The 18917-nt window shown below is 60.0% G+C and overlaps 1 protein-coding gene across 4 annotated transcripts in view; it reads right to left on the reverse strand.

Annotated features, from left to right (window-relative positions):
- Window positions 1–241: 241 nt before the first annotated feature.
- Window positions 242–18917, reverse strand: part of NTNG2 (netrin G2) — a 67186-nt gene continuing 48510 nt past the window's right edge. Inside the window, exons 5-12 of one of the 4 annotated variants that reach the window (XM_027616986.2) lie at window positions 13576–13748; window positions 10573–10599; window positions 9669–9806; window positions 6245–6319; window positions 4651–4752; window positions 2935–3102; window positions 1366–1500; window positions 242–633 (exon numbers count right to left, since the gene is read on the reverse strand). In XM_027616986.2, coding sequence (XP_027472787.2) covers window positions 398–633; window positions 1366–1500; window positions 2935–3102; window positions 4651–4752; window positions 6245–6319; window positions 9669–9806; window positions 10573–10599; window positions 13576–13748 — 1054 coding nt within the window. In that variant the 3' untranslated portion in view covers window positions 242–397. The remainder of the gene's footprint in view (window positions 634–1365; window positions 1501–2934; window positions 3103–4650; window positions 4753–6244; window positions 6320–9668; window positions 9807–10572; window positions 10600–13575; window positions 13749–18917) is intronic. The other 3 variants (XM_027616987.2, XM_027616988.2, XM_027616989.1) reach the window with 3 other exon arrangements.

Raw genomic sequence — 18917 nt, forward strand, 5'->3', positions numbered from 1 at the left:
TGCGTGTGTGTGTGTGTGTGTGTGTGTGTTGGGAGACGGGACCTGGAGGTGTTGAGGTGAGCGGCGTTTCTCCCCAGCCCCCGTCTCACCGCCAGCAAAAAAAAAAAAAAAAAAAAGGTGGGGGGACGGCGGGTAATACAAAAGAAAAACTAAGACCCAAATCGCAGGCTGCTGGGGCCAGAGCCGCACAGCGCCCCCTGCGGCGGCGGAGGGCAGTGCCGGGGCGGGGGCGGGGGCCACGGACCGCGGCGGGAGGAGGCGGGAGGACTCTGCTGAGTAGCACCTGGGAGCAGCTCGGGCCGCACCCTTCTCGCCGCCCGGCCTCGGACGCCGGCCCCCGAACCCCCGAACCCCCGAGCCCCCCGGGCCCCCGGGCGCAGGGTCCTCCGGGCCGCGCTCAGCAGCCCAGGCGGGCGGCCAGCCCCAGCAGCAGCAGGCAGCCGAGCAGGGTGGCGGGGCGCGGGGCGGCCCCGGGCGCGCGGTCGCAGTCCAGGCCGCCGTCCTCAGCGGCGGGGTCACAGCGGGGCTGCTCGCAGCGCACGCCTGTGTAGCCGCTCGGGCAGGCGCAGCGCTGGTTCTGCACGCAGGTGCCGCCGTTCTGGCAGAGCAGCTGATCGTCGTCGCACACGTTGGCTGCAGGGCGGAGGGGCAGTTAACGCGGGCGGTGGCCCAGTCCACCCCCCTCGCTGGAGCTTCTGCGACTGAGACGGACCGAGGGATGCTGGAGGCTCAGGGCGCACTTGGTGCGAAACGCCCCTGCGTGGATGGGGACAGTGGCCGGGCGAGACCTGGCCCCTGTCTTTTTTCCCGCCACTGCCCCTGGCTCTCCCCGCTCCCGGCCCACTGGCGTTGGGGACGCACCTGCTCTCTCTTCTCTGGAGCTTTGCACCTGCTAGTCCATGTGCCTGGAGCGCCCTTCCACCCTCCTCCAGAGGCTAGCGACCACTCGTCCTTTCTGTCTCGCCAGGCCATCATTTCCTCGGACAGCCTCCCTTCCTCCCCCCATCCTCCTTCTCCGCAAACCTGCCCTCGTCAGCCAAATCCCACCAACCGCCAGCTCCACCTTTGCCTCCAGCTCCCTTCTCAACCAACCCCCAGATCCGCCGCCTCCTGGTTCCCACCTGGCACCAGCCCTAAATTCCTGTCGCATCAGGCCCCGCCCACCGCCCCGGATCCCGCCCCTGGCTCCACCCACGACCCAAAGCCCCGCCTCTGGCGGCGCCTGTCCCCGCCCACAGTCCCGGCCCCGCCCCCTCGCCCGCCCGTCGCTCCACCCACGACCCCAGGCCCGCCTCTGGCGGCGCCAGCCCCCGCCCCGTGCCCCGCCCCGCAGCAGCAGGCTCCGCCCGCCGGGCGCGCACTCACGGTAGCAGCCCTGGCGCCAATAGTGCGTGGGGAGGCAGTCGTCGCACTTGGGTCCCGCTGCGCCCTCGCGGCACTCGCAGAAGCCGGTCTCGTTGCACCGGTCGTGCACGGAGCCGATCTGGTTGCAGTTACACTCTGGACGGACACGTGCAGGGCGTGCGGTCAGGGCGGCCTGTGGGCATCCTCTGCACGGACCCCCACACCGCCCGGCCCCGCATCCATCCAGCAGGCTCCCCGCAATCCCCCGGTGATGCACCCCACACCATGTCCACGTGAGCCCACGGCTGCCCGAGGGTCCACATATCGAGGGAAGACTGTACTGTCTTGGTTCTCTAGCATCCATTACCCCCTCCCTCTCCCTGGCCCCGGCGCTCTGTGGCCTAGGGCCGCCCCAACCCCTCTCTGGACCTCAGTCTCGGTCTGTGTAACTGGAGGCAGCGCGGATCCTTCCCAGCTCCAAAGGGCTGTAAGATTATTGACAGCTGGTAGGAGCTTCATCAGAGGCGGGGCATCTGGGCGGAGGGTGGGGCAGTAGTCCACAACTGCATCTCCTCTCCAGGGCGGGTGGAGGAGCAGCCCAGAAGCCTCCAGCTTCTCCCTAACCCCTTCCCAGCTGGTTTCCTGGGGCCTCTGCTCTGTGGGAGGGGGCAAGTGTCCCCACTCTGGGACTCCTTGGAGCCCAGAGCTGGGCCCAGGTTAGGAGGCAGAGAGAGGCAAGGAAAGAAGAAGAATATTGGGAGGGGGGAATGCCTCTACTCGGATCCGGAGGCCCCACCCTGTCCCTGCAGCTAGCTGGTGTGACATGGGCAGCACAGTTCTGTTTGGTTCACTTTAGAGTTGATGGAATTATCTGAAGGCCGATGCCGTGATCAGACGGACAGCTGCAGCCTTGTGGGCAGCCCCTCCTCTGTGAAGTCAGAGCTGACCTGGTGGGTGGAGGATGGGCAGTGGGGTGCCAAGGGGGTTGGGCACCCTAGGGCTGAGCTTTGACCTCCACCGGAGACAGAGGCAGGGGTGGTGGGCAGCCCTTCCAGGCTGGTGGGTGTTGGCCGAGGCCATGGGTTTGGCCTTTCGGGATGGCCAGCTCCGGCCCGGGTCCAGGGTCCCCCCGGATTGCTTCTCTACCCCAAAGCCAGTCCGAGTGCCCACTGGGTCTTACAAGCTGGGCCTCTGCTTATAAAGCATTAGAAGAACTTCACTGGAAGAAAAGCTTCAGCCACAAAAAAGGAGTTGAAAACCTTTGATCTAATCCACTTCCCCATTTTACAAGTGGGGAAACTGAGCCACACAGCAAGCTCTAGAACCAGTCTTTGACTCTAACTAGTGGCTCTGAATTCCCAGCGTCTGTGGGGATGACCGAAGGGGGAGGTTATTAATAGAGCAGATTCCAGAAGATTCTGTCCTTCGAGACGCCCAGCTGAAATGGGCCCCGGAAATGAAATTCCCCCTGGGGTTCCCCGGGGCCTGATGACGCCAGGGTCTCCGGACTGCGCCCCGCCCCCGGCGCCCACGCCCCGCTCCCGGCGCCCGTGCCCAGCCCCGCCCCCGCGCCCAGTCCGGGCGCCTCACCTATGCACACGTTCTCGTCGTCCAGCTCGGCGGAGCCGTTGCGGTAGTAGCCCAGACGGCAGTGCTGGCAGTGCTGGCCTCGCGTGTTGTGCTTGCAGCTGACGCAGGTCACCACGTTTAGGAAGTCGATGTAGCTGCAGCGGTTGGAGTGGCCATAGCACTCACAGTCTGGGCCGGCCGAGCGTGAGAAACACCACGGGTCAGTGAGCCAAGGCAGACTGTGCCTTCCTGCCACCCCCTGCACCGTGTATTGGGGGAAACTGAGGCACGGGGCGAGGACAGACCAGCCCCAGGACATGCAGGGAAGGTGCCACGGGCCTCCAACACTTCTGTACCATCTGGGAGGAGGCAGGCGTGCCACCTTTGAGCCGGAGCGGGGACCAGTGTAGGCCCAGCCCCCAAGTTCCCACGTGGCCCTGGGGACAGGAACCCTGGGAGGGCCAGTGGACAGCCCCTGCCTGGCGGGGTGCCAGGGTGACGTGCTCTCCGAAGGATGCCTGCGCGATGCCGGGGCGATGGGAAATGATTCATGCAGGGAGGATGGGTCATGCGGCCAGTGTGAACTCAGGAAGGACAGTGCCTGGGGTCATGGCGCTCGCCACTGTACCCCCCGTGACTCAGTGAAGGATAGATGCATGCACGGGTGCTGGGCAGATGGAATGGGCCAGGAGCTTCCTCCACATGCTGCTTTGGAAGATGCTGGGAAGGAAAACGCCCACCTGCTGGACCTTTTATTATTAGTCTGAGCTGTTCTGCAAATTTGATTGGCACCAGAGGGCCTCCTCTTGCACAACCCTGAGAATGAATGCCATCTTAGGGTTTGTGCCCCGGGCATCTCGTTTTGCCTCCTGATCGTCTTGGCCTGGCTTCTGACTCTTACTGCCCGCACACGGCTCTGGCTCCACGCCGAGGACAGGGGTCTCTGTGCCGTCCCGCTGTCCCCTGCAGCCACCCCCCCCGCCCCGCCCCAGCTCCAGGGACTGGGCGAGTCCCATGACTGCCAGGGAAGCCATCCTGAAGGCATTGGGGCGTCACTCCCTGCCCCCACGAAGGCGGCCATCCCTTGGTGTCCCTCCTAAGGGGCTGAACATCTCCTTGAACAGGAAAGTCAATGTGGCTGCCCTTGAACAGGAAGGACGCTGGCCACCCTCCCGAAACGCCATCTGTGTATCTCTAGAGGACCCAACCTCCCTTTGTGATGGGAGAGGAAGGAATTGACGAGGCCTTGGTGGTCAAGGGCATGAGAGACCTTGGAGAAACGAGCCTCGGAGCTGTGCCCAGGAGGAGACAGCGGGCATGCCACACCTTGGGCCTCCTGGACCTGCCCCCTTCACCTGTCCCTCCAGGAACAATGAGAAGGTGAGGCATCCAAGTGTCTCAAGGAGTAGTGGCAGTGACCTCCGTGTCCCAGCTCTTGCTCCAACCGAGACGAGCCCCCCTGGGCCACACCTCCCAGGGGGGCCAGGACAGGCTATTTCTGGTTGCTGCTCTGCCTACCCCGGGCCTGCCCACTGTGCTTCTGACTCATACCTGCTCCCAGCTCCCTTGGGGAGGAAGAACTGAGGGAAGAGAGGCTCAGTTTCACCTTGACCCAGCTACTCCGGGAGGGTTTTCTGAGCCAGGCGTGGGTCCTCCGTCCTGCATCACTGCTTTCCAGCGGAGGTGAGGGTAGAGGTGCTGGAGGGGGGCTGGTCCGGCCCGGGGCCTTCCTCTTACCTTGGAACTCTTCAATGGGCACCACTTGAGCCGATTTGGGCTTGAGCTGGAAAGGTTTGGAGGCCGGGGCAGGGGCAAGGGCAGTGGCGGAGGTGCCCACAGCTTGGAGAGATGAGAAATAAACTCCTTTGTCGCCATGGTCCAGCTGCCCAGAGCGGGCTGTCCGGGCCCAGGGAAGGCCCAACAAAGGCTTCCACCGTGCCCTGGGCATGCTCCGGGGCAGTCTTGTCACCTGCTCAGTTGTGAGGGGACACAGCACATCCAGGAGCATGCAGAAACTGCCCTGCCTTTGGTGCCCCCTTTGGAGACCACTTAACACACTCAGCTAGATTAATTCTCCCAAATTACTTCTCTAACCCCAGCATCCCCTGACAGCATGCAAGGTGCTTTGCTGAAACTGAGTGATTTTTTTTTTTTTTTTTGTAATGATTGCAGACATCACTTTGCTCTCCCCTCTCCTCTTCCAAACTCCCGTGAGCATCAAATCCAGAGCATGGACCTGGCGTCCAAGGCTTTGGCTTCTCCCTTTCTGAAGCGTCCCCCGCTACTCCAGCCAAAGTGAGTCCTTTACTATTCACAGATTCCCTGCTTGCCGGTGTTGTGAGCCACGAGAACAGACTGCGCCTGCCTTCCACGTCAGAACCCACCGGGGCCTGGCCCCACCTTTATGAGTGAGCATGACACTGTCCGGGCAGCAGAGTGGGCTCGGTGTCCCTCTGGGAGCCTGTGGTGCCCTAGTCGGTCCAGGGCAGGGGAGAGATGGTTCCAGAGGCTCCATCACCAGGGAGGACACCCAACTCGAGACCCTCAGCAATTGTGGGTCCAGTTCCAGAAGTGCCTGTCAGCAGAGGGCGCTGAGAACCCCGCTCACTGCTCACGGAGGGGCCCGAGGTGTGGGGCTGGGGTTGTTGTCCAAGCAGGCATTAGGACTAATGTCCAGGGAGCCGGTGAGCTGCGATGGAAACAACCTCCCTTCCCGGAGAGTCAGACAAGGCCCTGTGTGCTTCCTGTGCATGTCCGTCTCTGGCTACAACGAGCCCACGTGTGTCTCCTCCTGCCGCCGTGGGAGACTGAGGCTCCGGGCTAGGTATCAGTACCTTGTACGATGCCCCCTGCCCTGCTCACTGCCACCCCACCATCAAGCCTCTGCCCTAGCTGGTCCTGCACCTGGAATGCACTGTCTTCTTTCATCTGCCCATAGCCAGCCCCACGGTCTCAGTCTGACTGCCGCCCAGCTCCTGCAGAAGTCCTGACTGACTCTGGGCTCCATCTCTGCCCCCCGGTGTCCTGTGGCTGACAGTGGCAGGACAGGGTTCCTGCTATCAGGGCGGAGTCTCCACTTGGCTCCAAAGCCCTTGGGGGGAGTGAAGGATTCATGGGGGTTCGGCCTGGCGATATCACACTGGGCATCTCTAAGAAGGTGAGAGTTGGGGTGGGGACAGGTAGAGCTCCAAGCCCCCCCAGCTCCCATGGGCCCCCTCCCACCCCAGTCCCACCTGCTACCTCCACTAAAGAGGGAGGGGCCCGCGGTCTAAGGAGCTGTCTGGGGCGGGGGGTGGGGGGTCTAATGCCCGTGCAGACCCTCCCCCCATACCTTCTGCACTGGAGGGCGTCTGGGGCCAGGGGGAGCTCTCCCCAAGGGGGGCAGCGGTAGATGACCTGATCCACTCTTGGGGGAAAGAAGAGAAGAAACTCAGTTATGTGACAAGGTGGGGCTGGGGGGTCGTGGAGACACACTGAGGCATCACACACCCTTAGCAGCAGCAGCACAGTAAGAAGCGGCTCTGTCTACATTGGCCAAATAGAACTGGGTCCAAATCTACTGAAGAGACAGCATCTACTTTACTGCAGCCTGTGGAGGGCACACGTGGACTTGAAGCCAGATAAGGGGAGTGGGGAGAGCCTGAGAATCTGCATGCTTTGGGCTGTCCTTTCCTTGGTGGAACACCTGATTTATATGACTTTTCTGCTCTCCCTGTGTTGTCCCTGTTCCTACTGAGGGTAGACCTGGATCTGGTCCTATGTCTGGGCCCAGACCTCTCTGTGCTGAAGTCCCTGGCTAATGACTGTAAAGGGGGACATGTGTCATCCAACGTGTCCAGAAGGGTCCTTGAAGCCTTCCTGTCCAATACTAATGCGGGGACCAGAGCCCCTCCACCATCTGGCCTACCCCCCCAACCCACGGTTAGGACCCACTTTCACCAGGGACCCCCATGTGAGTCAGCCCCCAGTGCCACAGAGCCTATCTCCAAGACTGACAGGACACAGAGCAGGGGAAGCAGGCTGGGCTGTCAAAGGCAAAGCACTGCTCTGTGCGCTGAATTTCAAAGGACAAACCCAGAGGGACGGGGAGAAATCGGATTCTTTCCGCTTCTTAAAGGGATTACGCGCGATGCCGGTTGGTGGGGAGAAAAAGAAAATCTACCAGCTAAAAAGTGCAGGAGAATTTCCAGCTGGGAGCTGGGAGCCTTTGGACATCAAATTGACATTAATATGGTGCTCAATGAGGAGAAGAGGCTGCAGGACCCAAATTGGCAAGGGCTTAATTAGAGCCGCAATAAAACCCGCCCTGAAGGCTTTTTGCTTTGGAGCCTTTCTCCCACCACGCTCTGCGGGCAAGGATTAGGGGTCTCGAGCAGCTTTTCCTGCCCAGCAGCCCCTGCCCTCCAGACAGCTTGACATTGGCAGGAGGGGGAAACATCTGGGTCAGAGGTTCACAGGCCCAGCTGGACTCTGGCCAAAGAGCTGAAGCACCTGTTGGGAGGCATGTTGGGGAGACTCAGGACCTTTCTGGGGGCTGGGATCTGGGGGCAAGAAAGACCCCTGGCTGGGCTCTCTGAGGCACGCTCAGGTGTGCAGGAAGAACATTCTCGCCACGGCCTGTGTCGTGTGCCAAGGCCAGATGGAGGCCCCGCCTGTTCCTTTGGAATCGGGGAGCTGCGCAAGCCGGGTCTTAAAGACAGCACCAGCTCACGACCTCTGAGGCTGTGGGGCGGCAGCACTGGGTGGCGGAGCCCGGAAGCTTGCCTCTGGAGTCGGTGAGCCCCGAGTTCGAATCCTGCCTGGGCGCCTTTGTAATCCTATTACCTTGAGCAGCTGCTTCTTTCTTTTTAAACAGCTTTATTGAAGTATAGTTTACACGCCATGAAACACAGCTGTTCCTTCCTAAGCCTTAACACCCTCACCTGTGGGACCAGGCACTAATGGCTCTATCCCTTGGAGCTGTGAGCCCGGGAGAAGTCCACACTCTGCCAACTCGAGAGATTGTCATTATTAGTGGGGGTCCAGGTACAAGGGGCCCAGGGCACAAGCTTCCGTTGCTAAGAGGAGTGATGTGGGCTACTCGGGTCGCTGGCTGTCGGAGCGCCCCATCTCGCCACTTGGGTCCTGGAGACCCTCACAATTCAAGCCCACCTTGCCTTGGCTCACTACCCTGGCCTTGGACTCTCCTTACCTCCCAACTGTGTGGCTTGCTTGCCCCACGCCGCTTGCACCAAAGCAGAAGCATTCAGGGTTCCTCCGTGTGTGTGTGTGTGTGTGTGTGTGTGTGTGAGAGAGAGAGAGAAAGAGAGAGATAGGGCATCTGGTCTCCCACCCAGACGGGCCGCTGTTTGCACGCAGACACGGCACCCACCACAGTGGGTTTTGCTCTCATCTGTCTGTCACAGGCTCAGCCCCAAGAAGCACAGGCCAAAGCTCAGGCGGCTGGGCCAGCTTCTGTTCTGGCATTCCCAGCGCAGACCCATCCTTCACCCCAAAGAGGATCCCTGGGCCAGGAGGCTCCCCTGAAATCCCTGAGGCTCCTGACTAGCCCCTGCCTCCTGCAAATGCCTCCCGTGGAGAAGGGAGGAAGGCAGAAATAAAAAGAGCTGGGGTGGGTCACCGTCTGGGTCCCCCGGAGGAGTGAAAGATGGCGCAGGACCAAGGGGGACTTTTCCACGGCGTGCACCCAGGCGTGGAGAGGGCTGAGCCCCACTCCAGGCCAAGGTGGGGAGAGGCTGAGTGTGGATCCCTTCCCCAGCTGAAGGATTTCTGCCCAGTGGAGACCTGGTCTGCCCCTTCCCGGGTCTGTGCACAGAGAGAGGAAATGTCATGGCTCTGACCAAGGAGTGAGGAGCCCCTGCCATCTCCTCTCTGCTGGGGCACACTGCTGAGGCACCCCTTCCCAGCTGGGACCAGGAAGAATTCCCTTGGACACATCCTCCTGGCACCCTCTGGGAAGAATGAGTCCTTTCAGACTCCCGGCATTTGCAGCGGGCAGGGACAGGTGAGTCCAGGGGGCCACCCAGCACCCCAGGCCTCGACTACACACCCATCCTCCTTTGGAGGGGCATTAGAACCAGAGAGCAGGTGTTTCCAAGCCTGTCTGTCGCTGCAGACCCCTAAAAGTGGCTGCTCTGGCTGATGTGGGGCAGGATAGGATGCTGGCCCTGGCCTGGCCCTGCGCCACACACCCAGCCCAGAAAAGCTCAGCAGTCCCTCTTCTAAACAGCCTGGGCCCAGAGGGGCCCTTCTGCCTTGCTGATCAGAGGAGTTCACCTTCTTGGCTAACGCTGCGCTGTCTACTCGCAGGGATCAGCTGCTGAGGAGGACCTGGAAGCAGAGCAATGGTGGGGGGCCGGGGGGCGGGCCAGCTCCACAGGTCACTGAGGCAGGAGCTCCCCTGGGGGACAGGCTTTGGGTGAACTTCCTGTGGCCTCAGTGCCTCTGGGAACCTCCCCTTCCTTAGTCACCCTGTCCTCTCGGCCATGCTGGTCTCGGGACCCTCCTGAGCAGTGTTTTGGGAGGCAGGGGGAAGAAGCATCGAGGGGCATGAAGTGAGCCCCAGACCCCCTGGCTCGGGCCCGGTCACAGGAGGGCCTAGACGTCCTCAAGGCCCTCAGTCCTACACTCTCGGCTCTAGGGTCTAATGTTCTCTAAGAGCCAAGCCCCAGCAGCAGGGCACATCACACACAGAGGCAGGGACGTGGTGGGAAGTGGGGAAGAGCAGCGCAGCTGCGCTGTCCCTGGGCACCCACCTTTGGGCTGTGGGGTGCTGGGGGCCATGGGGGCCCGCCCAGTGGAAGTGGAGGGGGCAGGAGTGCTGGGGACCCCTCTCATGGCCACAGTGGCCAAAGGGGCCTTGGGGACGGGGTCTTTCCGGGGCCTGCCGACACCTGGCAAGAGACGAGAAAGGCAAGAGGGTGGGGAGTTGGCAGGTGTGGGGGCGGCACAGAGAAGCCACTTCCGGCCTCACTGAGGGGGCCGGCATCCCCTCCCGGGTCCACCTTCCTCTGGCACCATCTCTGCCCCCAAGTGTCCCAGCAGGGAGCAGCCCACGGTGGGCTGTGGCCCCCTCGAGCATTTCTGAAACATGAAGTGACCAGCGGCTACCTTTGACCCTGGCAAGTCATCTCCTGCTGACTCTAAAAGCTGACGGCAGAACCCACGGGGGATGGGGGGCACGTGGGGGGAGGCACGCGGTGGGGCGGGGTACCGGAAGCACCTGCTTAGCCAGGGCCTGGTGCCGTGAACGCTGAGGACTTGGCAGCCTGCGGGTGCCCACGCCCAACCTCCCTCCCACGGTCTGCCCCCTCTGAGCTGGCCTGCAGGCAGCAGGATCCCGGCGCACCTGCCCCAGCCTCACGGGCACACAGGTGCAGGCTGCCCCGAGCCAGGCAAACCCCACAGTCGGGGGGACTTCTGCCCCTCTGGAGGGGAGGGAGGCATGGGGAGTTCACCCAGGGCTTGTGGGGGCCCTTTCCAAAGCAGCACTGACCAGGAAGCTCGAGGGGAGAAATGTGGGAGGCGTGGGCTGAGGGCCACAGCCCAGGGGACAAGAGGGAGCGGGGAGAGGTGACGAAGTGAATGGGGTGCAGTTGGAGTCGTGCACTGGGGGCCCCGGTGGCCTTCCCCAGGGTGGTGGACCCGGAGCGTACTTACTGCCAACAGCAGAGCCTGCAGCAGCACCTGGGGGGAGAGAAGGAGGGTCACAGGCCTCCCCGCGGAGAGGGGGGCGGTGACAGGGCTGGGGGAGGGAGACCTGGGGCCACGTGCGGGCTGACCCCCGTTTATCCAGTTTCATCCTCAGGGCTGCCCAGAGAGGGAGGGGCCGCCTTAGCCCATTTTGCAGATGGAGAAACTGTCTCAGAGCCATGACTGACCCCAGGGGACCCGCTGATAAGTGTCAGACACTCCACTGGGGGCTTCATATGCACCCTCGTCTTTGAGGTTAGACTCTCGGGCCCTCCCACGCAGGACAAGGAGGTGGGGGGCCTTTCTTCAGGGGGCACTGGAGGGCCAGAGGACAGGAGGGGCACCGCGACAGCGGCAGACGGGTTTCCTGGAGGCGCTGATGGAACTGGCCACGGAGAGAAACCACAGTGTGTGCTCCCATCTGCGGAGATGTGGATTTGGCCGAGTGACTCACTGAAACAGAAGCGTAGCCGCTCGAGCATGTGGAGCGCTCACTGTGTGCCAGGCACGTGCTAAGCGTGGCCCCCCACGCGGCCCATTTAGTCCTTGCCAAAGCCCGCAGGGGCTCTCGGGTCCTGCCTCTACGGCTCGGGGACACAGGGCTCGGGGTAAAATGACCGGCCCAGGGCCACGCAGCTGTGAGTGGAGGCCTTTCTGTGTGTGTCGCTGCCCCGGGGGGCTGAAGGAGGCCTATGGTCAGGGTTGACCGGAGTCTCAGGAGGGCAGGGTAAGAATCCTCAGTCCCAGAAGGAAGGAGCTGGTGCCAGCTTCCCCCTGAAGAAGAACAGAGGGTGAGGACGCCCCTCGGTGCCTGGGGTGGGGGTGTGGACAGCAGGCTACGTGGCACACAGACCGCCCCCGAGTGAGCCCAGGGGACGCCAGGGAGGCCCGGGACGATGATCTCACAGGGCCTTGTGTCAGGGGTGGGGGTTGGACTGGGTTAGGATTTGATTCTGAGGGTGCCGGGCGGGGGCACCCTGGTGAGGAGAGCCCTTTGCCTGCAGCGGGGAGGACAGGGAGGGGGGTCTAGCGGGGCTCGGGACGGGGGGGGCGCCGCTCTTGCAGCAATGAGGGAGGGGATGTGTGGACCGAGTGGGGGGCAGTGGAGAGGAGCGGCAAGGAGGGGCCAGCGTCAAGGGAGACCCCCACACTTGCAGCTTGGCCCCCTGGGTGTTGGTGCCATTACTGGGATGGGGACATGGTGGGGGCAAAATTAACCTGGGACTTGTTTCTGTCTGTGTCTTGGGGGCTGTTTTCTCCTGTTGTCCTAGAGAAGGGGGGGTTCGCGTTAGGCTGAGGACACACAGCACCTCCAGCCTCATCTCTGCTCCGGGGGATTCCGGAGACACCCGTCCTTCCCGGGGTGGGGGACTCTGGAGAAGCAGGGACCAGCTCCAGGAGCTCCCCAGATGAAGGGGCTTCGCCTGCCCCTGCAGGACGGAGGGGAGAGGGTCCAGAGGCAAAGTCGGGTCTGTGCTCGCGTGCGGGTGTCTGTCCACGGCCGGCTGGACAGAGGGTGGGCACCGCGGGGTGGCGCCTGCAGCTCGGAGCTGGCCTGTGAGTCTGCCAGTGTCAGGAGACTTGGGCAGATCTTCCAGGAGGTGGGGCGGAGACTGGGGAGGAGGAGGCCCGCAGGACAGATGAAGGGGGGCAGACTGCCAGTCAGAGAGGGAGGCGACAGCCCCTAAAGAAAGGGCTCCAACAAAGAGATGGGTGGGACACCCGGCAGGGAGGGAGCCGGCGGGGCGGCTGTCAGCGCCCAGAGCTCTGGGTGCCTTTGAAGGCCCAGAGTGCCGGGAGCGCCTGGCAAGTCACCCCTTCAAAGGCCTGTCGCCGGGCACAGGCATGACAGGCCTGTCATGGCCTCGCTGTGAGGCTTTCAGCTTTGATCAGCCTAAAGTCACATAAATCTTTCACGTCGGTGGAGGGAGGGCGTTAGTGGAGGGGCTCCCTCCCGCGAGGGTGCCCAGGCAGGCGGGTGGTCCCGGGGCAGGGGGCCGCCGCCCCGCTCTGGCTTTGGAACCGGGCCCAGGGCTGGCGCATCGCTCGCTGCTGGACCAGGGCTGCTGGGCCTCAGGTTGCTCGTCTGGAGAGCGGGGGGAATCCCAACTCCACCCGTGGGGCAGCTGTGAGGGCTAAGGGAGAAGCGATGTATCGAGGGCCTGGTGCAGCCTCTGTGGGAGAGCGGACAAGTGTCGGACCTCAGTGGCGTCGCTAGGGGCCTGGCCAGGGCGAGTCCTCCCTAGGTGCCAGCCCCGGCCCCTCCCCACGGCAGCTCGGGGGCTCCCTGGGATTTGTGATTTCATGAAAACATCCATGGACTATGCTGGAGGCCCCTGATGAGTAGGTCCCCCCAAAGGGTGTTCACAAGGCAGGCATGTGTGGGCACACCCCGAGGAGCACTCCCCTGGCACGGGAAGGCTGGGCGGGAAGAGGGGATGATGCAGAGAAAGGAGGCCGGGAGGCCAGAGGGGATCTCACACCAGGGCCTCGAAGGACCCCTCTGTAAAGTGGGATAAAAGAGACCCCCTTCCAGGGGCAACTCTGAGGGTCAAGGGGGGCGGTGACCGCACAGCACGCGGTGCCCATGTGGCAGGTTGTAAATGCCCCGTAAGTGCTGGTTATGAGGGATGGTGCTGCTGGAGTCAGGGGTCTCCGCCACCCCCCTCCCGACACCCCGTGGTGCCTTCTCTCCAGCCTGCAGGGTCAAGCTGCGGAAGGACAGCAGGAAAGATGCTGAGCAGCTCATCTCTGGTTTCCCTTGGCGCCCGGGGCGGGAAGGGCAGCTTAGGTGTTGCAGGAGGCAGGTGTGCCGAGTAACAGGGGGTGTGAGTGTGCACACGTTGGCACGCACGTCTGTGCGTGTGCATGCTCGTGTGTGTGTGTGTGTGTGTGACCACAGCCCCCAGGGTGGAAAGCGGGGGAGGCCGCAGCCTCACTGGCCGGGGCCGGGTCGAGGGGCATACGTACACGCATTGGGAGAGCCGTGGGGCAGCGGCAGGTAGGAGCCGGCGCGCCAGGACCGGGTGCGGAAGTTCCTCTTGCACTTGCCGCAGTCGGGGCCCGTGGTGTTGTGCTCACACTCACACTGCAGACTGCCCTCCCTCACGGAGCACAAGTTAGCGTGCAGGTTGCACTTGCACCTGGGGGGGCGGACACAGAGGGCCAGAGAGGTCAGTGAACTCGTGGGCAGGTGGGCGCGGGAGGGTGGCCCTGGAGGCCTCCCGTCCAACCTGCTAGGACTCTCCTTTGGGACAAAACCTCCCTGATCACCCTGCTCTTCAGAAAGCACCATTTCAACCCTTTCCCAGGATAAAGCTGCCCCTGCCGCCCGTCTCCTCCCGTGTCTGGTGGTGCCTGCAGCGTTCTCCGACATCCCAGGACAGGGTGACAAGGTGACCTTGACCAGACGCTGTGTCCTAATCACCTTTGCTCTTGACCGAGACAGGCTGACAGGCAGCAAGGGCTGCTCACCAGCCCTCCCCGTGTAGACCCGGCCCCGGCCCAGGGCCACCCCTCAGCTCTCAGCCTCGGCCCACACCCACACCCTTCAGGGCAGATGGAGAGAACCCCGACTCCCAAACCCCGTTGGTTCATCCACACATGTATTATTCATTCATTCATTCAAATATTTATAGGCAACTCATTATTCTGAAATCCGGCAAATAAAGGGAGGGAATCAAGCATGTCCTCTCTGTCCTGTGTAAACTGTACCTCTGAGTAACCAACTGTGGATGAGGGGATGTTTCTTTCTATAGAAGCATCCCAGCTAATAACCGAAGAGGGAAGGATTAGAAGGTCGCCATGTAGCAGCCCTCCCTTCGCCAGCGGCCCGAGGCTCTGAGCGGCAGCTGCCGGCCATCGCGCAGAGATGGCCGACCAATGGTAGGACACACGGCACCCCAACGTGGTCTCACCAAAACACACTGAACTTGAATCTGATCGAGCCTCCGCATCCGTCTGCGAAATCCCAGGGAATACGGGGGGCAGAGACACACAGAACAACAGCAGTGCGACGCAGTCAGCCCAGTCCGGACGGAGGGGACCCCAGGGGTGATGAGCCAGCTCTCTACCAGCTGAAGGGCAGGGGCAAAACCGATGGGGGGGGGCCCAGATCAAGAGAAGCCTCAAAGGCATCAGCCAGTTGCAGGGCGAGGACCTCATGTGGATCTTGAGTCAAACGACTTCTAAACTCAAATAAACCAATATTCATGAAACAATTGGAAATCCGAAGACTGACTGTATTTGATGATCTTAAATTAATGTTGACTAGACGTGGGGATGGTGGTGGGGTTACGTTTTTTAAAGTCCTTCTCCTTTCAAGATACACACTGAAGTATTTACAGATGAAATGAACTGGGGTCTGGGATTTGCCTCAGAATAACGCGGAAAAGCAGGAGGTGGCGGGAGATGGGGGTGAAACCAGAGAGGCCATGAGCTGATGGCCGCCCCAGTCGGGGGGCAGGTAAATGGCAGTCCTCTTTTTGCGTGCGTGCTGGAAGTCCTCCATAAGGGAAAGAAAGCAAGAGTGCTCTAGGTTCTGAGACGGGAAGACGTCCAAAGTATACAGTCAATATTTATAAAAAGCAACTTGCAGAATAACGCGTTTAGTAGAATCCTGTTTTTGTTAAAACATGCAAAAACTATAGAGAGAGGTGCGGTACCCGTTACGTGCCAGGCTCTGGGCTGGGGAGCAGATCGTGGAATGGTCAACACAGCTGGGGGGTCCCTGCTCTGGCGGAGTATACAGTCTGTCTAGTAGGGCAATGACTGAAACCACTGATTGGGTTGAATCCGTGGAGCACGGGGACATGTTAGGGCAGTGAAGCCATTCCGTGTGACACGGTCATGGGGGAGGCAGGACACTGTGCATTGGTCCAAACCCACAGAGCTGACAACACTGAGAGGGACCCGTGATGTAACCTACGGGCTCTGGTCCACAGTAACACACCATTGCTCATCACCTGTAACGAATTTACCACGCTGGTGCAAACAGTAATGAGGGGGGGAGACAGGTACCCGGAGACAGGGGTGTTGGCGACTCTCTCCACCATGGGCTCCAGCCTCTCTAAGCCTAAAACTGCTCCAGAACATGACGTCTATTAATTTGACAACAGTCATCGTGCAAATCTTTAACTAATGGCAATTGTTAGAGGTGCCCAAGCATCATACAGGAGAGGGAATCATGGGGGGTCTTAAGTTAGTCTTGGGGGAGCAGGATAGGCTTCCAGGAAGAACAGTTTTAAACTAAGGCCTGAAGGAGGATCAAGAGTTTGCCAGACAAGGAGGAGAGAACCTTCTGGAAAGAGGCAAGAACAGGAGGAGAGACCCCAGCCCCGCCCCTGAGGTCTGAGAGGAGGCCAGCCCAGGACACAGAGGCCGCTGGGAGGTTGGAGGCGGTCTGCCCCTGGTGCATCGTTTACATCCCTGGGGCAGCTCCATGCAGAATGCCCTGTCTGGGGCGCCAGAGCCAGGGAGGGGAGGTCAGGGAGAAAGCTGGGCGTCGGCTGGCAGCAAAGAACAGAGGCCTGGGCTCGGGTGGAGGCACGGAGGCCAGCCTGTGGTATTCAGTTATGGCAGCCCCAGGCAGACTAATACATGCGTCTTCTGGTGACATGTAAAATACATATATCCACACCCAAATCACCAAGAGAAAATGTATCTGGGTATTAGCGTGATTGTCCTAGGTCAGGAAGGGATGGGCTGATGCGCGGTTTTTATTTTCTTCTTTGGGACATCGCACATTTCCTACATTCTCTATCGTGAGCAGGTATTACGTGTATCAGCGGATGACAAATGTTATTTTAAACTGGGTGGTCAGGCCAGGGTGGGGAGGGTGGCTGGCTGCCGAGCTCACGCATGCCTTTCCTCTTGGAGGGGAGGTCCTCCAGGTCTCAGGGGGGCTGAGTGGGAAACCCTGCTCCAAGTCACACACCACCCGCGTTCGTGACTCGTTCTCGGGTCCAGGGATATCTCCCGAATTCTCCGGAAGGGAATTCTGCTGCAGACAAAGGCCCTGTCCTTGGTGTCAGCCTGTACTCTTTCTTGCTGTCCAGCCGCCACCACCCCTTCTCCCTACAGCCTGGGCCCTGACTGTGTGGAGAATCTACTGCAGCGCAGAGCTGGGCTCCACGGCACCTGAGGAAGCCTGTTCACTCTTTCTCCGGAGTTCCAATCCACGGCCACATAGGCACAGTGGACCTGCCGTGTGCTCAGCTCTCGGAAAGGCACGGGGGGATGGGCAGGCACCTGTTGGCGCTGGTGACGCTTCTTCCTGGGGAAACCAGACCCCAGCGCTAGTCCTTGGCAAAGAGAGGTCCTGGGCTTAACCTTACTGGTCAGCACATATGATGCTTCCCTAATACCCTCACGCCCCCTCCCCGACCCCCACACGCACAGTGCCCATTGGCAGATCACAGGCTCTGACAAATCCTGCAGGAAAGAAACCTGTCTGACTTTGTCTAACAGAGTTTGTTTGCAAAATGAATTTGACCTCAGATTTTTTTTCCCTTCTGAATTCCTATTTAACATCCCACTGAGCTAGCTGGAGAGGAACACCCCAGCTATGTGGAACCAGGAATGTACTCCATGCCTCTGGCCCGAGGACGGGGTATTTTTAGGCATCAGCTACATAAAGAAAAGGTCGCCATCTCAACTCTGGGTGATAACACTGACCTTGGCTTGTTAAAAATGCATAAGGACCGGCTGAATCTGAGAAGCAGATTGTAATGATGGTAGTGGGGAGTCCGGGGTGTCAGAGATGGACAGGCCCATGGGGTCCAGGCTGGGGAGAAGCCAAGGCCGTGCAGCTAGTTACTCCAGACCCAAATCCCGATCCCGCTCTGCCCCAGTCCCCTGCTGGCCAGGCCCTCCCACAGGCCTCCTCTCCCAGAGGGTGTCTTGGCTTCTCCACCCTCTCTTGGCTGAGCCCTGGAATGAGCCCGGTGTCTCCTCCACCAAGGAGAGAAGTTCCCTGTTGGGCACAGCTGCCAGGAGAAGCCCACATAGTGGGGGAAAGCCTCACCAGGGCTGGCACAGAAACAGAACCCAGTCAACGGAGGTGTTTCGTAGACTTCCTGATTTTGCAGGAGGGTCTGGGTGATGCTGCCTCTGTGTGCACAGGTGCGCAGGGCTTGGCCTTTCTGGCTCTCTCCTTGTGCTCTCCTGCTCTCTTTCTCTCTAATCTCTCCAGGTCTCTCTGTCTCTCCCTCCCCATCTCTGTCCAGCATGTGTTCTGAGCTTGCTTTCCTCTGGACCCCGGCATATGCTGTTCCCTCCACCTGGAGCATGCTGCCAGGCCCCACCCCCGTCTCCTAAAGCGAACCCCTGGGGGAAGCGTCAGGTTTGCGGTCAAATGTCACTTCTGCAGGGGAAATTTTCACAATCCCTGCTCCGTCAGCCCCTGTTAGACCATCCCTCATCCCCAATAAGCGTCGGCATTAGCACCGTCTCCCACGGTGGAGCGCATGATGTGACTGTTGGGAGATGCATGCGTGAACTATAAAACAATTTCGGGATTAGTATTTATTTTGAACACACAGTATTTTTTTTTAAAGTGACAATCTCATCAGACCCGGGATCTTAAAAATATTATTGCCTACGTGAGGCGATGAAGCATATTCACTTAAAGCAACTATTAAGCAAGTAAATTAATAATATGGGATATCCACATGCACGAGAATGAAGTCACACCATAAACAGAAATTAACTCAAAATGGATCGAAGACCTATATGTAAAAGCTGAAACTAGAAAAACGGAAACATACAGGCAAATCTCTGTGACTTTGGGTAAAGCGGTGGTTTCTTATCCAAGACGCCCAAAGCACAGACAACAGAAGGAAAAAAATGTATACACTGGATTTTATCAAAATTAAAAACCTGTGTGTGTCAAAGGCCACAGTCAAGAAAGTGAAAAGACAATTCATAGAATGGGAGAAAATGTTGCCACTTATATCGAGACTACATAATGAACTCCTGCACCTCAGTAATAAAAAACATAACCCAATTTTTAAAATGGTGAAAGGATCTGCATAGACCTTTCCTCAAGAAAGACACACACGTGGCCAACAAGACCGTGACAAGATGCTCAGCATCATTAACCGTCAGCCAAATACAAATCAAAATTACTGCGAGTTACCCCTCCAGGTGCATCTTAGGATGCTTATCAAAAACACAGATAATAACAAGCGTTGGCAAGGATGTAGGGAAACTGAAACCCTTATACGCTCCTGGTGGGAAGGTAAAATGGTGCAGTTGCTTTGGGAGGCAGTCTGGAGGTTCCTGGCAAGACCCAACACGGAGTTAATCCAGCA

Source organism: Zalophus californianus, chromosome 13 (genome assembly GCF_009762305.2).
Source record: "Zalophus californianus isolate mZalCal1 chromosome 13, mZalCal1.pri.v2, whole genome shotgun sequence".
NCBI lineage: Eukaryota > Metazoa > Chordata > Mammalia > Carnivora > Otariidae > Zalophus > Zalophus californianus.